Below are 20,937 nucleotides of genomic sequence, written 5' to 3' on the forward strand. Positions count from 1 at the left end.
ATGATAGGTGACTTCCCATTTCTGCTTTCCAGCAATCTTTCATATGTGTAATGACTGTAGCTGGTACAGTGCCATCTACAGTTTTAATCATGTAGCTGCAACTAGTCAAATATTTCATAACTCCAGCCCTTAGGTATTCGCCAACTCTCCCCTTTTCTAGGTCTATCATCAACTTGCTTAGACGATTTAGAGAAAAGCTCAACTTATGTTCTTAAAGAGAACCCGAGGTGGGTTTGAAGAATATTATCTACATACAGAGGCTGGATCTGCCTATACAGCCCAGCCTCTGTTGCTATCCCAAACCCCCCTAAGGTCCCCCTGCACTCTACAATCCCTCATAAATCACAGCCACGCTGCTGACAAACAGCTTGTCAGAGCTGGCTGTGTTTATCTCTATAGTGTCAGTCTGCTGCTCTCCCCGCCTCCTGCAGAACTCCAGTCCCCGTCTGCATCCCTTCCCTCCCTGCTGATTGGAGGCAAGGGACGGGGGCAGGGACCGGAGCTATGCAGGAGGCGGGGGAGCAGCTGAGACTGACACTACAGATGTAAACACAGCCTCACAGCACGGCTGTGATTTATGAGGGATTGCAGAGTGCAGGGGGACCTTAGTGGGGTTTGGGATAGCAACAGAGGCTGGGCTGTATAGGCAGATCCAGCCTCTGTATGCAGATAACATTCTTAAAACACACCTCGGGTTCTCTTTAAATCAATATAACATACATTTGTGCTTTAGAAACTACAGTATTTTGTAATATAATGTTATTAAAATTACCTAACTTTATACCAGGTACACTCTTACAGACATGGCAAAGATAAACAGGGATTTAACTACATGTGCCTCGATCCCCCCCCCCTCCCCCCCCCCCCTCCGAACCTCTACAGAGATTTGTTGGCCTGGGCTAGTAGGCAGGACCCACTGCTGTACTTAAATGCAGAGCAGCAGTGGATTGTTATACATTCCCTGCTTCTGGTGGCAGGTAGGTCCTTCTCAGCATATGGCTGTATGACATTTATACACTGAATAGACGTGAAGAGGACCTGTCTCGCTGCCAGAAGAAGGCAATCTATAATGCTCTGTTGCCATTTTGCAATAAGGACAGAAGCGTGGCCTGCTAGCCCCCGGCTAACTCCCTCCCTCTGGCAGGTGTCATGGGACATTGTTGTGCCCTTGGAGATTGCCCATATTACGTTTTAGGGTTGCTCATTACTTTTTACTAATAGCAGGTTTTGTGGATCAGTTATGATGTCTAAGTATCCCTAGGTTGAGAGATCTTTATAATCGTGATTTAATGGTATTTTAGGAGACTACTTTATATAAAATAAGCCATGCGAGCATTTTTAAGGTAGAGAATATAACCAAAAGCACACCTAATGGAACAGGAACCAGTAAATAGTAAGTAGCATGAAGCTTAACTTCACACTATTATGTAATAACATAAATTTCTACAGTGCCATCTAGTGCCCATTTAGTTTAACTGCAGTTGATGCTGTAGTTCAGCTGTGGCAAAATAATGGCTGCATGAAGTCTCAGTTGAACTAACACTTGTCCACTGTGCAGCATATTATATGACTATGGGCACTCTGGTGTTGCTTGTTGTTATCTAATAAAGAATTCTAGTTTAGGCTGCTCTACCTGTTCAGAGTCCATAGAGCTAGGATTATTTTACATGTAGCCTGGAGCTGCTTGTGTTCCTCTCCTGCAGAATCACAATACATGGCACGGTGCATATGTCCACATACAGCAGCACACAGTACAGTGGGGATTGTAGCCAATCTGCAGATAAAAAGATATGAATTTGTGCAGTTGTCCAATATCAGGAAAACAAAATGCTTTGCCAGGGACATGAGGTATCCAGGAACACATTTTCAAAACAACTAGCCGGGACAGCCAGGGACAATTGGCAATCACTGAATGTTCTTTTGTAAGATTATTATTGTGAAATAAACCTAACAAATCCATTGTATTTTTGATAACATATTTGTTATTGGTCAAAAGTGTTATAGATTTTCAAGGAACTCATACAAAAGTTACACTGTTAAACTGCTGTTAAACTGCTGATTTCATACACAAGACCCATTGTAAATTGCTTATCTTCCAGACTTCATTATTTATTAAAGTCATTATCATATTTACACATTTAAAAACATATGTTTTACAGTGTTCAAACATTTTTTGTCTAACATTTCTTTTTACAATAATACCATACTAAGTACACTGTAAGTTAAATACTAATATGACATATCTGTAAGTACTATATATACCATTACCTTTCCATTTAAGCTTATAACCATAGTAACAGCAGTTTGTATTTAGATTTTTCCATTTTGTTGACACAGTATCTCCACACCCTCACCTTCCTGGATGAGTAGTTTGCTGCAAAGATAAAACAATATTTGCCTCCTTTGGCACCATTCTTAAGTTATGTACCCCCAATGTATTAAGATCGGCCAAGGGCATTGTTCTTTTGCTCGCCTTGCCTTTTCATAGCAACAGAATGTGTCTCTAGCCTGGAGTCTACTGACACATCTGTACAGCCTCCACTCTGCACTGTCACCTAAGAGATCCAGTCCTGATCCCTCCTGGGTGACAGTCCTCATATGTGTGTACAAGGCTGTAGGTCTATTACTGACAGTTTACAGCTTTGAGGCATCTAAAGAGATGGAGATGCAAGTGTTTGAGCTCATACTGCTCTAATCATAGCAGCAATCAGAGTTCACACCATGTGGGAGGGTGCCGTATTCATATTGTATGGATTGACCATACCATTCTAGAGTCTGTTGCCAAGTCCATTGCTGCTCCATTGCAGAGGCATACCATTTATCAAACGAATCACAACCTAATAAGCCATCCACAAAAATGTGTACAGGTCTGATTTTTTTAACTGCAAACTCACATTGGATAGAATTGTTCAATGTAAACTGGCCATCATTGCAGTGAACCATTCCATATTCACACATGTAGCATTATCTATTAGAAGAACACTACTAGTATATACACATAAGAAAATAGTAAAGCTTGGGATAATGTTACAAATTCTTGTCCTGTCACATAGGCCAGGGCTTATCAACCCTGTCCTCAAGTACCACCAACAGTGCATGTTTTGTGGAAATCCACAGAGAGAACTCTGATGAGACACTAATTACCTCACCTGTGCATGTTTGCGGTTTTCTGAAAAACATTCACTGTTGGTGGTACTTGAGAACAGGGTTGGGAAGCCCTGAAATAAGACAGTTCAGAGAATGGTTATGCTGTGCAGGGAGTGGCCACCAGCATCAGCCAATCAGATGGCTGTTTACTGGAGTCCTCAGTGAAAGATGAGTTCTGATTATTGTCCATAGGTTGCTGCACTTCTCATATCCTCATTCTGCTTCCCATTGCCTGACAGAACCCTGAAAGCGTTAAAATTGTGTTTGTGAATATTTCATGTCTAGACTGCAAATGAGAAAACAGAGCGGCATTAAATGGATTCTGCAGCTTTGAAAAATAAAAACTGTAACATGCCTCAGCATGACGCACAGATCAAAGGCAATAAAACGAAGTCGAAACGGCTTATGTCCAAAATATCAGCATATGACAATAGTGTATAGAGAAGTGTGTGAAGTGCTCTGCTGGGCTTTTTCTCTTAGGCATCATTTAGATACAGATCATTACTTGTAATAATGTAATTTCATTATTACTATATAATCTTCTCTTCTAGTACATAATGTTAATAAATAAAGTATGCTTCTTCAATTGTTATGCTAATCAGATGGCAATGCACACTTCTTCTTCTGCTTATGCATTTAGCGTGCTTTAAAAAATGTTACAGGGATTGTTTTCAGCAAGGATGAACCGCAGGGCCCATTAGTGGTTGGGTCTGAACACCCAAGTGAAGTGAATACAAGGTGTTTATTTTATTCAGAAATAAATGGATTTTGTTTTTATTTTATTTGTTTAATCATTAAATATGAAATGTTAACTATTAAGATAACCTATACGCAATATGGAGCATCAAAGAGAGGAAGGGCAATTCCAGCAGTGCCTAAAAAATACAGCTAGAATGCAGGAAACAGCACTAACACTAGTTAGTTAATCACTTCACCCCACAGGCTGTTTTATCTTTACCACCAAGAGACTTTTCCATATGTCAGCATTTTATTTTGGGAACTAAGGGGAAAAAGGATGCCAAATAAGGGGTTAATAACTACAGAGGATGTACGTTGTAATGTATTTTTATTAAAATTTTATTTTTGTCCACTAGATGGCATTACACACTATCCTGGGTTCACATGAAGTGTTAGTGAATGGTGTAACTTTTTTTTTTTTTTAACTTTCATTTTAATGAATGAACATGGCTTCTAGCAAAGCTATATTCATTCACAAGCACTTTGATTGGCTCACCAATCCGGTAAGTGTCCGCGGTGGGCGCGCACACACATGCACAGCGGCGGCAGAAGCCAGCGACAGAGGCAAACAGGGCATTTTAATCTGTTCACTTTGCAAAAAATGGTTAAAAAGAAATAGCACTTTTTTTCATTTTTGCCCTAATACTTTTTTATGTAGCACTGATATCTCTTGCAGTTTCTCACAAAGCACATCGAACAATTAATGTCACAAACTGTCCATCAAAGGACAGTCACAGTCCAATGCTCCTACCACTGTGTAAAGCTACTTATTTATTTTTATTTGTGAAGGGAAGGTGGTCATTCATTTACCATTGTGTTTGGCATGTGTTGTACTGATATATTTTAAAATGTCCTCATGGACAGTAGGGCTTAACTATCAGTCAGTAAATCCATAATGCAGTAAAACTTGTATGTTTTTTCATGTTATCTATGTAATAATTTTTAAGCATTGAGCATGCAAACAAAAAAAAAGAACTCTTAAATTCAGAAGAACTTATTTTGTGTGCATGTTTTTTGTTTTGTTTTGTTTTTGCTTCGCCATCTATGCAACACTATGTCTAAAGTGATGACACAAGAGAAAATGTACATGCCTTAAGCAAATATGACTTTTTTATTGTTGCAGACTTTTCTACTGTGCCTGTAGAATGAGGTAAAACTATCAGTAGGAATAAAAAGAAAAAAGTTAAACACATTGACACAAACAATAAATAAAACAAATATGCTACATATACTGTATGCTTTCACTTCAAATGGAGTATGATTATCAAGAGTTCCCCTGTACTCCAGCAGGTGGAGACTGAAGGACTGTTAAATTCAACTAACAGCATTGTTCTGCGTCTGCGGCAACTACAATGTACCATGTAACCACAAGTCAGGGAAAGTGTAAAACCAGTTCTTCTTCTGTGCCAGTGCAGAGTCATGGAACTTTGCCAAAAAAGATTTTGCATGCTATAAACTTTATTTTATTTATTTTTTGACCTCTTTGTAAGTAGAGGACAGCACCATAGCAAATGCCCTCCATTAAAAGTCATTTTGGATAATGTTAAAGCAACAAAATATTACACTTCGTAAGATGGCAGTCACCTTGATTTAGACTCTGATTATTGCCTAGCAAGAGATGCCAACAGGAAGCTATCAGGCAGAAGGCGATTTTTCTTTTTAATCAGTTCTTTGTTTGTACAAAAAAAAAAACTTTGAAAAGTTCCTATTGGATATAGTATAGAAGCCATAAATACAGCACTTCAGTTTTGCACAGAACATGGTCAGAAGTTCATCTCTAATGTGTGTAGTCATCTTATTCTCTTTAAAGATTTTTTCTCTTTCTAGATCAAGGTGTCCTTTAAGTATTGCAGATCAGTTCTCCAGTATAAGACAGCAAGAAATCAGATAGCATCTGTTGAGTTCCTTTAAAGAAAAAAATGGTTGAATCCTAAAGATAGCAAAATCAGTTTTCCCCTTAGATCACTCATATATTTGCAGGGCTGGATTCATCACAAGGCAGCCAATGATGTTGTCTTGAACCTTATGGCCCTTAGGATGACCAGACAGCCCATAGGTCTCTTATCAGGCCCACAGCTGAAACGCAGAGCTATGAGTGGCATGTGCTGGAGGTAATTCACCTGTCTTGCAGGCACATTTAAGCTTCCTACGTAATTTTGGTGTCTGGGAACACTTAGCTACTTCATTTTTGTATCTGGGGGCACATGGCTACCAATTCTTTGTTTTTTGGATGCCACACAGCTTCTTCATTTTGGTATTGGGGTGCAATACACTATTTAATTCTAGTATCTCGGGAACCCAGCTGCTTAATTATTTTATTTGGAGGACACACATCTGTCTACTTGCTGACTGTATTATAATCTGCAGATAAACCCCCCAGTGGTAGTATACTACATTGCAGTCTTCTGTCACCTACTTAACTGAGATTTTTAAACATGCCAAATGAAGACAAGACAAGACAAGACAAATAACATTTATATTGCGCTTTTCTCCTTGCGGACTCAAAGCGCCAGAGCAGAGCAGCAGCCACTAGGGCGCGCTCTATTGGCAGTAGCAGTGTAAGGGAGACTTGCCAAAGGTCTCCTACTGAATTATAATGAATTGGTTGTGTACTATGAATAATTACTAGAAGATTAGCAGCAAAGAACATATTCTCACACTTTTATTTTCAGGTATACAGTGTTTTTTCTAACATTGCATTATTCTATAATATGTGCAGATTACACAACACTCAGCATTCAAAATGAGTCTTTCAGAGCAGTCTGTGAACTAATGAACTCTCCTCTAGCAGAGGAAAAGTAAACAGTTCAATTACAGTTGAGATAATAAAAGTCAGATAACAGCCCTCTCCAGAGCTTAATAGCTTTTTTGCATAGAGATAACAACTGGAGTTTCTCAACTCTTCCTGTACTGGAAACAATTAGACTGATGTATCTGATCTTAATGTTTTATTTTTAGCTGTACTACACATACAAATCATAATATCATCATTTTTTTCGCTTCAGTGTCTCTTTAAGTTAGAGTGTATGCTTGTTGGAAAAAGAGATACAGTTGTGTATCATCAGCATATAAGTGGCATTGAAAACCAAATTAGTTGATTAAGTTGTCAAGACTGTGCATGCAGATGGAAAAGAGGAGGGGGCCAAGGACAGAGCCTTGAGGTACCCCCACAGACAAAGGATGTATCACAATCACCTAGTCAATAAAGTGTGTGAGTGTATTTGGGTGAAGGGGGTGAGGTCCAATATGATTGCTCTTGCCTAGAGCCCTGCCAGGTCTTAATTTGGTTGTGTCGCATTTCAAAAATGGCTTATTTTTGTAAGAAAAAGCACTATCATTGGCAGCAAGATAAAAAAAAAAAAATTAGCTACTTTTTCCTCTCTCATGTAATTAATCACAACCCGGTGTAGCGCTGTCTTGATTAAATAATGTGAAATATTCATAAAAAGCTGATTTCTGCTGGGACCAATTCAATTAATAATAATTCATTAATGAAAAGACTTTTATAAAATGTTAAAAGTCATGTTTTTGGATGGCTTGCCCTAATTTATTTCCCATGTCTTTCTGCAGATCAGGCCCTCCAATAGGAAGCCATGCTTGGATATTGATAGCCATTTTTCAGCTAGCCATGGATTTTATTATTTGTGAATCTAAAACACCAAGTACCACATACAGATATCTACAGCGACCATCATTAGAACGTAGGATACAACACACAGCATTATGGAACCCAAAGGAAAGGCCAAAGCCGAGAAGTCGGAGACACTTTTGGAGTCCGTTTACAAACTTGGAGCAAGGCGGTGCTTTTCAGCCGCAATCACAACTTTTAAATTTGTATCATAAAGACCTTGCAGACAGCAGTTTTTCTAGAAATGTGCCATTACAGTACTCCTCTGGAGCAAAAGCACTTCTTTCAACGCAAGGACTTAGAGACTTGCTCAAAATTACTCATCTGAAAAGGGGTAAGAGACAGCTCCAAAGAAGAAGTTGGAATAACTATAGGCCTTTCTTGGACATTGAAAGCCAACCTACAACAATTTCTGAGTTTATTTTATGGGGTCCGACTGGGGATGATGACTATGTGGAGTCTAGCACGATCCCTGGAATTTATGAGACCACAAGAACCTCTACAACACAAGCCAGGACGACGGTGGGAACCACAACATCCACCATGACTTCCACTACTACACAGTCTAAAGACATGACTTCTCAAAACCCAGGCGTTCATAGGGGTAGAAAAACACCTGGGAGGATTAGCACAACAGAACCATACCCTGGAAATGGGAAAGCTGCTAGACCACCTAGGATACCCAATGAAACCTCAGGTATAGTACCACTTAAAATATAATTTATAATACAATTTTTGACTGAGTGCATTCTAGGAGACCAGGGGCTATACGCAATTCACTTTTTCTGCTTGGTTTTCTCCTAGGAGATAATTTTTCATCTTCAATTTAAAATAACGTTTTGCCACTTTGCAAATGAAAAAGTACCAAAAAGCAGGTGAAACAATACTGTAAAAATTATTTTGAGTATTTGTTTGCTTGCTGGCAGTTTAAAAGGCATTTTATTTACAAATTGTGAAAATATCACCTAGGTGAAAACTCAGGGGGAAAAGTGAATTGCATATGGCCCCAGGTGTTGTTTTTGCTCACTTTGGAACTTACACAGGGGCGTAACAATAGGCCCTGCAGCGCCTGCGCCCGCGGGGGGGGGCCCGCCCCCCCCCCCCCCTGGGGCCCGCTCGGGCCGTTTTTTGGGGGCTGGAGGGGTGGCAGCATGAGGGGAAAGCCTTGCCCACAGTCGGCGGGGAGAGGGGAAGTTCCCCCCTCTCCCTCACTTCGGGGCTCTCCCCTCTGCGCTCCCCTCCAGCTAGTGAACCTGTGTGGACAGCGAGCAGCAGCGGCGGCAGGATACATACCTTCTTCCTTGCGTTCCATCGCCTCCTTCTCGCTCTAGCGGCTGACGTCACTTCCGCTTCCGGAAGTGAAGTCAGCTGCTAGAGCGAGAAGGCGGCGATGGAACGCAAGGAAGAAGGTATGTATCCTGCCGCCGCTGCTGCTCGCTGTCCACACAGGTTCACTAGCTGGAGGGGAGCGCAGAGGGGAGAGCCCCGAGGTGAGGGAGAGGGGGGAACTTCCCCTCTCCCCGCCGACTGTGGGCAAGGCTTTCCCCTCATGCTGCCACCCCTCCAGCACCCAAAAACCGGCCACGAGCGGGCCCCGGGGGGGGGGGGGGGGGGCGCTCTTAAATTCTGCAGGGGGGCCCGGTGGGGCTTAGTTACGCCCCTGAACTTACAAAAAACAAACAAACATTTCACTATTCTTTAAATTGAGAAATGTGTTTAGCAAGAGACTTCCGTGCTTTTGGCAAAACACGGAAGGTCTTGCTGTGTATTAAAAGTGGCAAGTGCAAAAGTGCTGTCCAACACTTGGTTACGTTATGTTGTTACATGAAGAAAGAAGATGTTCTAAATAATACCAACTTAATTTACCCAAGGTTTTCTCTCTTGATTTTATGATCTAGTGACACTTAATCCTCTGCAACAGTGCTGTAGTAATAGGGGTTGCAGAAGTTGTGACATCACTGGGGCTCCTGGACCAGAGCGTCCCACTAGCAGCCCTCCTTTATCCATCTTATTAGTTTTGCATTGGTACTATGCTGGTTATGAACACCTCAGTATGTGCATTGAATAGTGCTAATCCTTAACAGAGGTGATTACACCTCTCTGACACAGAGTCTGTACTTGGTAGGTTTTGGGACTCCATATCAATACAGTGGCTGGGGCCTCTTGCAAAACTCACACTGTAAAAATTATTTTGAGTATTTGTTTGCTTGCTGGCAGTTTAAAAGGCATTTTATTTACAAATTGTGAAAATATCACCTAGGTGAAAACTCAGGGGGAAAAGTGAATTGCATATGGCCCCAGGTGTTGTTTTTGCTTACTTTGGAACTTACACAGGGGCGTAACAATAGGCCCTGCAGCGCCTGCTCCTTTGTTACACCACTTCTCAGCATTATACTATGGAAGGTATGTGGCTCGTTAGTAGAGCCCCATTAGGGGTATAGTCCAGGCTGAGAGAGTTTGAAATAGTGTGGGAACAGAAGAGTAACTATCGGTGGAGCAGCCCCCTATATTGTTCCTCCTACTAATATAAGGCTCAGCACACACCATAAAATCTTGGTTGTTTAATCTTACCACTTTCATGTAGTATAAGAGCTTATCCCATCAATGATTCAAGGTACTTTCAATGTTTTGGCCGTTATACTACATACAGTGGCTTGCAAAAGTATGCGGTCCCCTTGAAGTTTTCCACATTTTGTCACATTACTGCCACAAACATGAATCAATTTTATTGGAATTTCACGTGAAAGACCAATACAAAGTGGTGTACATGTCAGAAGTAGAACAAAAATCATATATGATTCCAAACATTTTTTACAAATCAATAACTGCAAAGTGGAGTGTGCGTAATTATTCGGCCCCCTTTGGTCTGAGTGCAGTCAGTTGCCCATAGACATTGCCTGATGAGTGCTAATGATTAAATAGAGTGCACCTATGTGTAATGTAGTGTCAGTACAAATACAGCTTCTCTGTGACGGCCTCAGAGGTTGTCTAAGAGAATCTTGGGAGCAACAACACCATGAAGTCCAGAGAACACACCAGACAACCTCTTGGAGTCTGCAAAACACTTAAAACTGAGGTTCACCTTCCAGCAGGACAACAACTCTAAACATAAAGCCAGGGCAACAATGGAATGGTTTAAAACAAAACATATCCATGTGTTAGAATGGCCCAGTCAAAGTCCAGATCTAAATCCAATCGAGAATCTGTGGCAAGATCTGAAAACTGCTGTTCACAAACGCTGTCCATCTAATCTGACTGAGCTGGAGCTGTTTTGCAAAGAAGAATGGGCAAGGATTTCAGTCTCTAGATGTGCAAAGCTGGTAGAGACATACCCTAAAAGACTGGCAGCTGTAATTGCAGCAAAAGGTGGTTCTACAAAGTATTGACTCAGGGGGCTGAATAATTACGCACACCCCACTTTGCAGTTATTGATTTGTTATTGATTTGTAAAACATTTTTGGAATAATGTATGATTTTCGTTCCACTAAGTTCTCACGTGTACACCACTTTGTATTGGTCTTTCACGTGGAATTCCAATAAAATTGAATCATGTTTGTGGCAGTAATGCGACAAAATGTGGAAAACTTCAAGGGGGCCGAATACTTTTGCAAGCCACTGTAGATTTGGTGAATCTGTACAACCAAGATTGTATGGTGTGTGTTGAGCTTAAGGCTTCCTCTCTAGAACAAGTCTTGTTATGGGGTGGGGGGGGGGGGGGTCACACTTGCTATTGGGCTATGTACCCACTCACTCTGAGACTATCATGATGGAATGGAAGGGAGTGTGTCTATTGGGGGTCTCCATCTCAAAACCTTGTTAGAGGCTCCATGATTGCAGTTTCACTGTTGTACAGAAAATTGCCTGGCAGCCTAGGCTGGAGAATACTTTGTCAGCATGAACCTTAAATTAGAATAAATTAGAGTTGGAAACACTTTTTGTGTTCTTTTCTGTCCTCCAATTAGGACACCATAGGTAAGTTTACCTTCAGTCCAATCAATGGCTGCTTTGGAGTTGTGCTGGTATAAAAATTAAAACAAGAACTGTAGCGGACAGAACTTGCCAGATTTCAACCAGCCTGTTTATTACATAACATTTACAGGATGCCATCAATCTATCTGCCTGATTCCAGCCAGCAAAATGAATGTTCGAGCAATCCTTGCATTGTAAATGTAAAAGCCCTGATATTTGCACTATCTGTGAAGCTCAGATGCTTTGAAGCTTATCAAAGAAATTCTAATCCACGCTAACCATAATTTAATAGATGTATTAATGATGTACTTTCTTACGTAATTCTAAAATATATGCGTTAGAAAACTTCTTCAAAGGTTCAACTAGATAGATCTGTAAATGTCAGTGCAACTCATGCACTGCATACACTGCACAGCATGTCTTGTCAGTACAAATACGGTACACAGTATGCCCATGTAGTTGTAAATTGTGCAAACTGCTGAAAATGAATCTGCAGACCCTGTATTGAAGATAAATGTTGTTTTAATTACAAATTTTGAAATGTCACAGGTAAAGATAGTATAATGACTTTTCATTTCCGTTCCAATCTTTAATAAAAAATGCATCCTTATGAGACATCCTCTTTCTTGGGAAAATATGAAGTGATCCTGGAAAGGCAAATTATCATGGTAGTGTTAAAGCTATCGCTCTCACCTAGCTGTGCTCGAGTCCTTAGCCCAATTCCTAGTCTGGACACTATATTCAAAGAACATGTTCTCCCTATGATTGTTTGGGTTTCCTCCAGGGACTACAGTTTTTTTCCCATGCCGCAAAGAGCATACACATGTATGAACCATAAATTAGAGTTGGGGACACAAATCATGTGCTTCTTTGAAGGGATCTGAATCCCCTTCTGTGAAAATATTTATCGAGTTAATTGTATGTCTGTAATACAAAATAATAAGCCTACTCCAAGCTCCAGGTGTTTTTCAAATACATTTATTTTATTTCTCAATGGGCCCTCTTTTTTTCTAATTGAGATACAAAGCTATAACTGGCCAAAAGATTTGAGAGAATCCATTCTGCAAGAATCGTTCCTAACTTCAAACTCCTGTATAAACTCCAGCAAATGCAAGAGCCTGGTATCTTCAGGCAAGCCCATCAGCCTTAGCCAACTTGGGTTATATGTTATCAATAAATTGGGCATACTTGATTAAGGAGTGAGGGGTGAGATGCTTCTCTTACCCTTAATTGGTCTGATAATCTGGTATAACACCTTTAATGATGGTTTTATTAGCGGATGGTTAGTATTGTACAGCAAAGATCGTATTAAGAGGTGGTTCTAAGAACAGAGTTCTTTCTCTGCTAGTTGTTCCCTCTCTAGACTAACACAGATTTTATTCAGGTTCCCCACATTCCATTCTAAGATCCTGGCCAGATGGGTTGCTTGATAGTATCGACGCATGTCAGTTGCCACAATTCCCCCCTCTTTTTTGTCTTCAACTAATCTATTGAAACTGATTCTTGGCTTTTTTTCATGCCACGAAAATCCCTGAAATAGACTATTACGCCTCCGAAACCAGCTGTTGGGGATCAAGACCAACAAATATTGTATTAGATATAACAATTTAGGTACAATCATCATTTTAATTATTACTAATCTTCCTAGTGTATTAAAACATGGACAATCCCATTTGGACAACAAGTCCTTACATGCTTTTAAACCACTTTCAAAATGAATATTGAATACAGTGTGATAGAAACATAATTTAAATGGTGTAATAACTGGGACAAATGAGAAAATAAAATATGTGGGTTTTAACTATGGTATCATCTATTATTTAAAAAATATAATGGCCGAAAACTGATAAATAATGATTTTTTTTTCCATTTTTATATATTATTCTTGTTAAAATGCATTTAGAACAAAATAATTCTTAGCATAATGTACGACCCAAAGAAAGCCTAATTGGTGGCAAAAAAACAAGACATAGATTGTTTCATTGTGATATGTAGTGATAAAGTTATAGGCCAAAGAATGGAAGGAGCGCTGAAAGGTGAAAATTGCTCTGGTGCTCAAGGGGGAAAACCCCCTCAGTGGGGAAGTGGTTAATGGTACAATTTAACAAACTGTTGACCTTCCGAGAAATTAGATTGGATAGTGTTGATGGTGTCAATCAACAATCAAATGATTTATCCACCATTTTATCTATTTGATTTGTGAATCAATTGTGTTTGAAATTATAGGATTGGTTATTATTATTATTATCCTATTTATGGGCTTGTTTCCTTCTTACATCTATCAAATCAGGAGGACAATCACTCACTAAAATTGTGTCTTTAATGGACATCTACAAGTCCCTTTCCTATGGTGTTGCGGTAAGCAATTTTGCTGCAAGAGGCTGCAAAGTCAATTGAAGTCTATGGAGACTTGCAATTTGCAAATCCGGTCACAAAGTCAACAGTGTGTTGACACTTGATTCATGCCTGCTGCAAGGTTTATGCATTAATGCAAGTCTATGGCAACGCAGTACATCAGAGCGCAGTGTGATGTGGTGCGCATGTGCGAACCGATGGGAAATTCCTGTCCAGCAGGGAGTATGTCACTGAGCAGGGGCGGCTCTATGCATATCACCCTGTCGCAAGCACACTGCCGCAGGGTCATATAAAGAATGGATTTGTGCAGTGTGGTGATCCTGTAGCAGGATCCCCTGCCATGGGATAAATGCATAAGTGTAAAAGCAGCCTTAGACTAGCAATAACAATGATGCTCAACCCCAAACCTGTTGCAGGAAGGTTAATAGCAAAGTTCTGGAAAGAACCAGCAGCTCCTGGAATTACTGATGGATTCTATGTCCAGCTTTTTGACAGTGGGAGATAGGGGAATGGAGGACACCAGTAGTGCTAAGCAGATGGAAAAGTGAGCAGGCAAAAATAACTAATCAGAACAGAAGGCATTAGGCAACAATATAAAAAGGATGTAAAAACAGTGAGACCTATTATGAGAAGGTAGATAAGGGGCTTGATTTACTAAGCGGTGCTAACCTACTTAGCACGTCTACAGTCTTAAGGCGCGCTAACCAGGGTGCTAAGTAGGTTAGCACCAGTTTTCTCAATCAGATCGCGTGCTAAGTACCGCACGCAAAGTTTTGCGCGCGCAAGGTCCCATGCGCGCGCTAAGTCCCATAGGCTTTAGTGGGCGCTTCGCGTGGAGCGCCCTGCACTCTGTTTTGCGCGCGGTACTTTGCGCACGATCACTACTTCTCACATTTCAACTGAGTTTAGACGTGCTAAGGGCCAGTGCTAAAGTTAGCACCGTTTTGTAAATCAAGCCCAAGGTGGGGAAAGCCTTGATGTTAGAATGGGATAAGAGTCAGTCAATTTAGAAGGACACACGTAAGCCTGGACAGATGGCTGGGCGTACTTTTTAGGTGTGCAGAATGATATTGTATGGGTAGGTTGGAAAATGAAAATGTGATTAAGTTTATCTATATGATAATGAGTTGGGTGTGTACTATATGATAACAGACTCATACTTGCTAAGTAATGTAATAGTCAGTGGGCTACATTGGCTCCTGTTTTTGTGAGATCAGAAAGTGTAAGATATGTAATAGACCTGGATACTTACTTTAAGGTTCCTTTTTTTGGTCTTTTTGGCTGCAGTAGGCCTACAACGGTGCATTGAACAGAAGAGGATAATTGTGTAATTATCTGAAAGTGTTTAAATGTTCAAATATTAATAAAGTTTTCAATAAAGCAGTCCAACTATGATGCAAAGCTGAGACCCACCTAAGAGTGCAATGATGAAGTAGTAGTTGAGTTAAAAAAAAAAATGAGCATAAATGTAACCTGCCAATGTGGCAGCATCTTTAATTTTCCCTGTCGTGAAGTTTAACAGTGCCAATTTCATAATCATAAAATTTCAGCCCCAAGTAGCGTCTGTTAAATCAGTGTATAGACTGGCTTCAGCTAATTGCCCAACTTTTATAGTTAATTGATTGCTAGTCGGGAAGTATGGCATTGCATAGTACTGCCAACTGGTCACTGGCATCTGGCTTACAAGAGGATAGATAAGTGTTGACTTTATCAATGGAAAAATTGGCATAGCTAAGGGGTAATTGTTTAACGGCAATAAAAAAAAAAAAAAAAAAGCAAAGTAAATCATGTAGAAATCATAAAATAAATCATAGCTTTACTGTTCTGTCCCCCCCACTTCTCTCCCTTTCACAATTCTTGGAGTGTCTCTCGGGGGTCAGAGAAAAAGAGTGCATAGTGCCGGTGTTTAAAAATGGCACCGCATTGAAAACATAGCCTTAACGTTATTTAGCAATATCAATGTTTAATTATGGCGCACAGACAAAAAACGAATTGAAAGGTTAAATTGTTACGCGGCATATAGCTAATCATAATTTTATTGTCTTTAACGTTAATTAACCTACCATGAGGAGGGTTTCTTCGGCTGCTGGCACATTCACTGACACAATTTCCTCATGTGGGGTGGCTTTTCAAGTTTCAAAATAAGCAGCAGGAGGGAAGAGAGAGGAGTGGGCAGGTGGATAGCGGACACGTTAGCTCTGCCACCTCTGCCGTCTAGGAAAAGCAGATCCTGGGATGAGGATGGTTGGCACAGCGTGGGGATGATGCTGGCAGGAGGAGAGTGCAGCAGCAGGAGCCGGAATGCCAAGCAGGCAGCAGTGTGCTGGGTCACCCACACGGGATCGGCTGCCTGACCACTTCTAGCACCACTAGACAGCAGGCACTGCCAGCCAGCCACCAGCCTGGAGCACCATGCACAGGGTAAGAAAGTACTTTCAGTGGCAGTGGCAGAGCCCTGGCATTTATATGTGTAGCCTCTGTCATCTGGCTGATAACATTTTATAGCTAAACGTTAAAAAACGTTTAATAACGTTTATAGCTTATTGTTAAATAACCATAAGTGGCAAAAAAAACTAGCGGCATTACCATGCGCCATTTTTCATATGTGCCATTTTTGACTGGACCCGTCTCTTGTACATTACTCCCACCTGCATTCTGTGCCTTGGATTAGCGTTGCATTCTCTTAGCGTAGATGGCTTAGGTCTGCCATGTTGACAAGCCATTCTTCCACAACCTCTGTCACTTGGAGAAGGAGGCGGGCTGGTCAAGTGGAAAGTGTTGGCCAGGCCAAGCAGCACCCCAAGTAAGTTTGATTTTTTACATTTTACATTTTTATACCCCACCCACTCCCTCCAGTCTACACCATCATTGTAAAAGATGCACTTGTGTGTCCACTCCAACTGCAGTGGCAATACACTGACCTGCTAATGCAGCATAGCTTAGCTTGGATTTAGTTGTCTTGCTGGGATATAATGCAAGCATGCAAACAAGTGCAGGCTATTTGAAACAGTTTTGATTTTCTTATCATAAAACATTTCCTGATTTGACACAAGCCAACATTTGACTGGGAAGTAGATTCCTATTATGACATTTTACCAACCCCATTGTGTCACTTTCCATATGGACCTAGGCTCAGATCTACAAACTATGATACACTTTTGACTGGATGTGCTGTGTGCTTTATTTCAGTCATTCTTCATTATCTTTCCAAATTGAGATGAGCAACACAAGCAGAAGCCAAGACAGCCAGAGGGGACACATTTATTCTGAAGAAAGTTATTGTAAGGCAGATAAAGTGATGCTCTTCATATGTCTTGTTTTCTCACAGCAAGTCTCTAAACTGAAAACATGATGCCACCAACAATGGAAGCTAATGCAAAAGACAAACAGAGCAGAATGCCTCACAAAGTGCTGCAAGATACTTCTTGTTTGTAATCCTATTTCTCATTTGCACATTTTCAGTGAGTAGCAACTCACAAAGACAAAGCAAATGAGAGGAGGAAGAAAAGGGAGGTTATAAATGACAGCAGTATAAACAGAAACTCATACAAATCCAGAATAAGAAAATATTATGTGGAAAATCAATATGCAGCAAAATCTTTCTAATTGTCTGAGCATTTTTATGGCTAGAGGGATTATGGACTTCCACTGGGGTCTTTAAGACCTTTATATAGGCTCCCTGTGAGTGTTGTGTAACTGTGATACCAGCACATTTTGACCAGGTTTATTTGAATGCTAGGTACCAGAATTCAAGATCTCTCCCAATACCTGTTGTATTTGTTGAGGATCAACAAGACTTCCATACCACAACTTACTACTTCCTAGCCTAATTATAGTCCAGCCCTTCATCTGTCTAATCCAGACCTCCCTTATCTGCTGTACGTATCACTAACTGATATTATTGGTGAGAAAAGAAGTAAATACAGCACTGCTGTGCAGAGTTTATTTGTGCGCATACAGTAAAGTGCATTCAGTTTGTGCTTTCAGTAGTTAACAAAAGGTAGGTATCTGCGCATACCATTCTACTCCTTAACCTGTTCTCAGTCTCTCTGTCCCTTGAGACTTCATTTTAGCTCCAGCTATGTAGATATACATACCTTGCTGCGATTGCCCACAGTGTGTGCTCGTGCGTGCTCTCATGCATGCTCCCATTCGTTCTCATTGTCAGCTGTTAGTAGACTAATCAGTGAATGGAAACACGTGTTCCGATTCTCCAATCAAAGTGCCAAACGCTGTCCATCTAATCTGACTGAGCTGTAGCTGTTTTGCAAAAAAGAATGGGCAAGTATTTCAGTCTCTAGATGTGCAAAGCTGGTAGAGACATACCCTAAAAGACTGGCAGCTGTAATTGCAGCAAAAGGTGGTTCTACAAAGTATTGACTCAGGGGGCTGAATAATTACGCACATTCCACTTTTCAGTTATTTACTTGTAAAAAATGTTTGGAATCATGTTCCACTGCTCACGTGTACACCACTGTCTTTCACGTGGAATTCCAATAAAATTGATTCATGTTTGTGGCAGTAATATGACAAAATGTGAAAAACTTCACCGAATACTTTTGCAAACCACTGTATGTCATGAAGTTATATTACTGTTATTCTTGCAAATAAGGGCTTGTAATTGGTACTATAGTTTAAACGGACACAAAACTGAAAAAATGCACTTTTATTTCCATATAAGATATTTTTATTGTCACCATACATTGTACTAGCAACATAATTTAAATGTTGTAATAACCAGGATAAATGGGCAAATACAATGTGTGGGTTTTATCCACGATTGCACATTTATTTTAAAACTATAATGGCTGAAAACTGACAAATAATGATTTGTTTTTCATTTTTTTCTTTTTAGTGGAGAAAAAAAAAAGATAGATAGAAAGATATAGATAATTTTGGTATGATAAGTAGTAATAAAGTTATTGATGAATAAATGCGAGAAGTTCTGAAAGGGGAAAATTGCTCTCGTCCATAATTGGAACATCCCCTATAGTGGGAACATCCCCTATAGTCCCCTATAGTGGTCAAGTGGTTCAATGCTTAACCAAGTGGTTCAATGCTTAACACAATGCCACCTATGAAAAATGCTTTACCAATTGCCAATATGGCATGTATCCTGTCTTAAACCAATGCATTCCTTTAACCTTAAAGAGACTCCGTAACAAAAATTGCATCCTGTTTTTTTATCATCCTACAAGTTCCAAAAGCTATTCGAATGTGTTCTGGCTTACTGCAGCACTTTCTGCTATCGCAGTCTCTGTAATAAATCAACTTATCTCTCTCTTGTCAGACTTGTCAGCCTGTGTCTGGAAGGCTGCCAAGTTCTTCAGTGTTGTGGTTCTGCTATGAACTCCCCCTTCCAGGCCCCTCTATGCACACTGCCTGTGTGTTATTTAGATTAGAGCAGCTTCTCTCTTCTCTCTTATCTTTTACAAGCTGGATAAATCGTCCTCTGAGTTGGCTGGGCTTTCACATACTGAAGAATTACAGACAAGGGCAAAGCTGTTTGCAGGAAGAAAAGAGCAGCCTGAAACTTCAGTGCATGAGAGATGCAGGGGGAAAGAAACACACAAATGATCTCTTGAGATTCAAAAGGAAGGCTGTATACAGCCTGCTTGTGCATGGATGTATTTTCTATGTGTGGACATACTGTACATCAACCTACTTCCTGTTTTGGTGGCCATTTTGTTTGTTTATAAACAAACTTTTTAAAACTGTTTTTAACCACTTTTAATGCGGCGGGGAGCGGCGAAATTATGACAGAGGGTAATAGGAGATGTCCCCGAACGCACTGGTATGTTTACTTTTGTGTGATTTTAACAATACAGATTCTCTTTAACTGATAAGTTTGTGTAATCCAAAAGCTAAATGGCTCTGCCAATAAGACTTATTATTATTATTATTGATTTATAAAGCGCCAACATATTCTGTGGCACTGTACAAAGTAAGAAACGAACCTACTAACTCTAACATCACTAATCTTCCTTACATTGTAATATTTGCCTTGAGACCATCTTAGCAGCATCTGGACATTAGCACCGCTGATTGTATGTGTACTGGGTAGTATCAGGCAAATTGAATGCATGCGGTTCTTTGACAAATTGGGCATTTATTGGCAAGCCGGTATCAAAGGGGAAATTTTGGCTCCCAATATATAGTGTTTTTTTGTTGTTGGTTTTTTTTCAGTGTGGTAAGGGTTCCTGTTATTTACTATTTTTTTTAGGCATCAGGAAGAGGATTTGTGTGGGTTAAAGTTAAGAATTAGCCATCAGGAACAGGGTTTTTGCGAGCAGTAGGGTTAAGGGTTAGGAATTCGGAATGGAGTTTGTGTGGGGGGGGGGAAGGTTAAAGGTTGGGAGTCAAGAATGGGGTTTTAGCAGGGGAAAGGTTAATAATTAGGTATCAGGAAGGGTGTTTGTGTGGGGGAGGGTTAGGCGTCTGGAAGGGTGATTGTTGCGGAGGAAGGGTTAAGGGTTAGGTGTCAGGAAGGATGTTTGTGAGTGGAGGAGGGTTAAGGGTTAGGCGTCAGAAGGGAGGGTTCTATGTGAGAGTAGGGTTAAGTTTAGCTATAGCAAAAAATATCGGTAAGATTTACTAATGTTTTGCTATCCAAAATTAACACTATGAATAGTACAACATTGGTAAATGTACTATTGGCAGTTTCCCCGCGGCCCATTTTCCCTGGCACATGTATTTTTAATGTATGTGCACTGAGTGTCTAAATAAATTGCATCACATTAACCTGTTTAATCAACATATCCCTCCCCATGCTAAGATCAGAAACTGATAATGGCCTCAATTCACTAAGCTTAACTCCTGTCTTTAATAACTCTTCTGAGCTGTTTTACAGTTATCACCATGGTGATATAATTGTGATAACTGTAAAACAGCTCTGAAGAGTTATTAAAGACAGGAGTTAAGCTTGGTGAATTGAGGCCAATGTCATTATCAGCTTTCAATTCAGAGCTTTTTAAAAACATGATTTTGGTATTTGAACAGATCACATAATATATCATGCAAATATAAGGTATTGACATCACAAACATAGGGTAATATAGGACTACAACTGCATATTTCAGAGGCAAAATAGGGGAGAGACC

General features: G+C 40.2%; 1 protein-coding gene across 4 annotated transcripts in view; it reads left to right on the forward strand.

The window, feature by feature from the left end:
• Nucleotides 1–20,937, forward strand: part of AJAP1 (adherens junctions associated protein 1) — a 522,829-nt gene that overhangs the window by 226,176 nt on the left and 275,716 nt on the right. For all 4 annotated transcript variants that reach the window (XM_068242743.1, XM_068242742.1, XM_068242741.1 and 1 more), the window contains one exon: nucleotides 7,456–8,210. In XM_068242743.1, the coding sequence (XP_068098844.1) occupies nucleotides 7,456–8,210 (755 nt within the window). The remainder of the gene's footprint in view (nucleotides 1–7,455; nucleotides 8,211–20,937) is intronic.

The sequence above is a fragment of the Hyperolius riggenbachi genome, chromosome 6 (genome assembly GCF_040937935.1).
Source record: "Hyperolius riggenbachi isolate aHypRig1 chromosome 6, aHypRig1.pri, whole genome shotgun sequence".
In the NCBI taxonomy this organism is placed as follows: Eukaryota; Metazoa; Chordata; class Amphibia; order Anura; family Hyperoliidae; genus Hyperolius; species Hyperolius riggenbachi.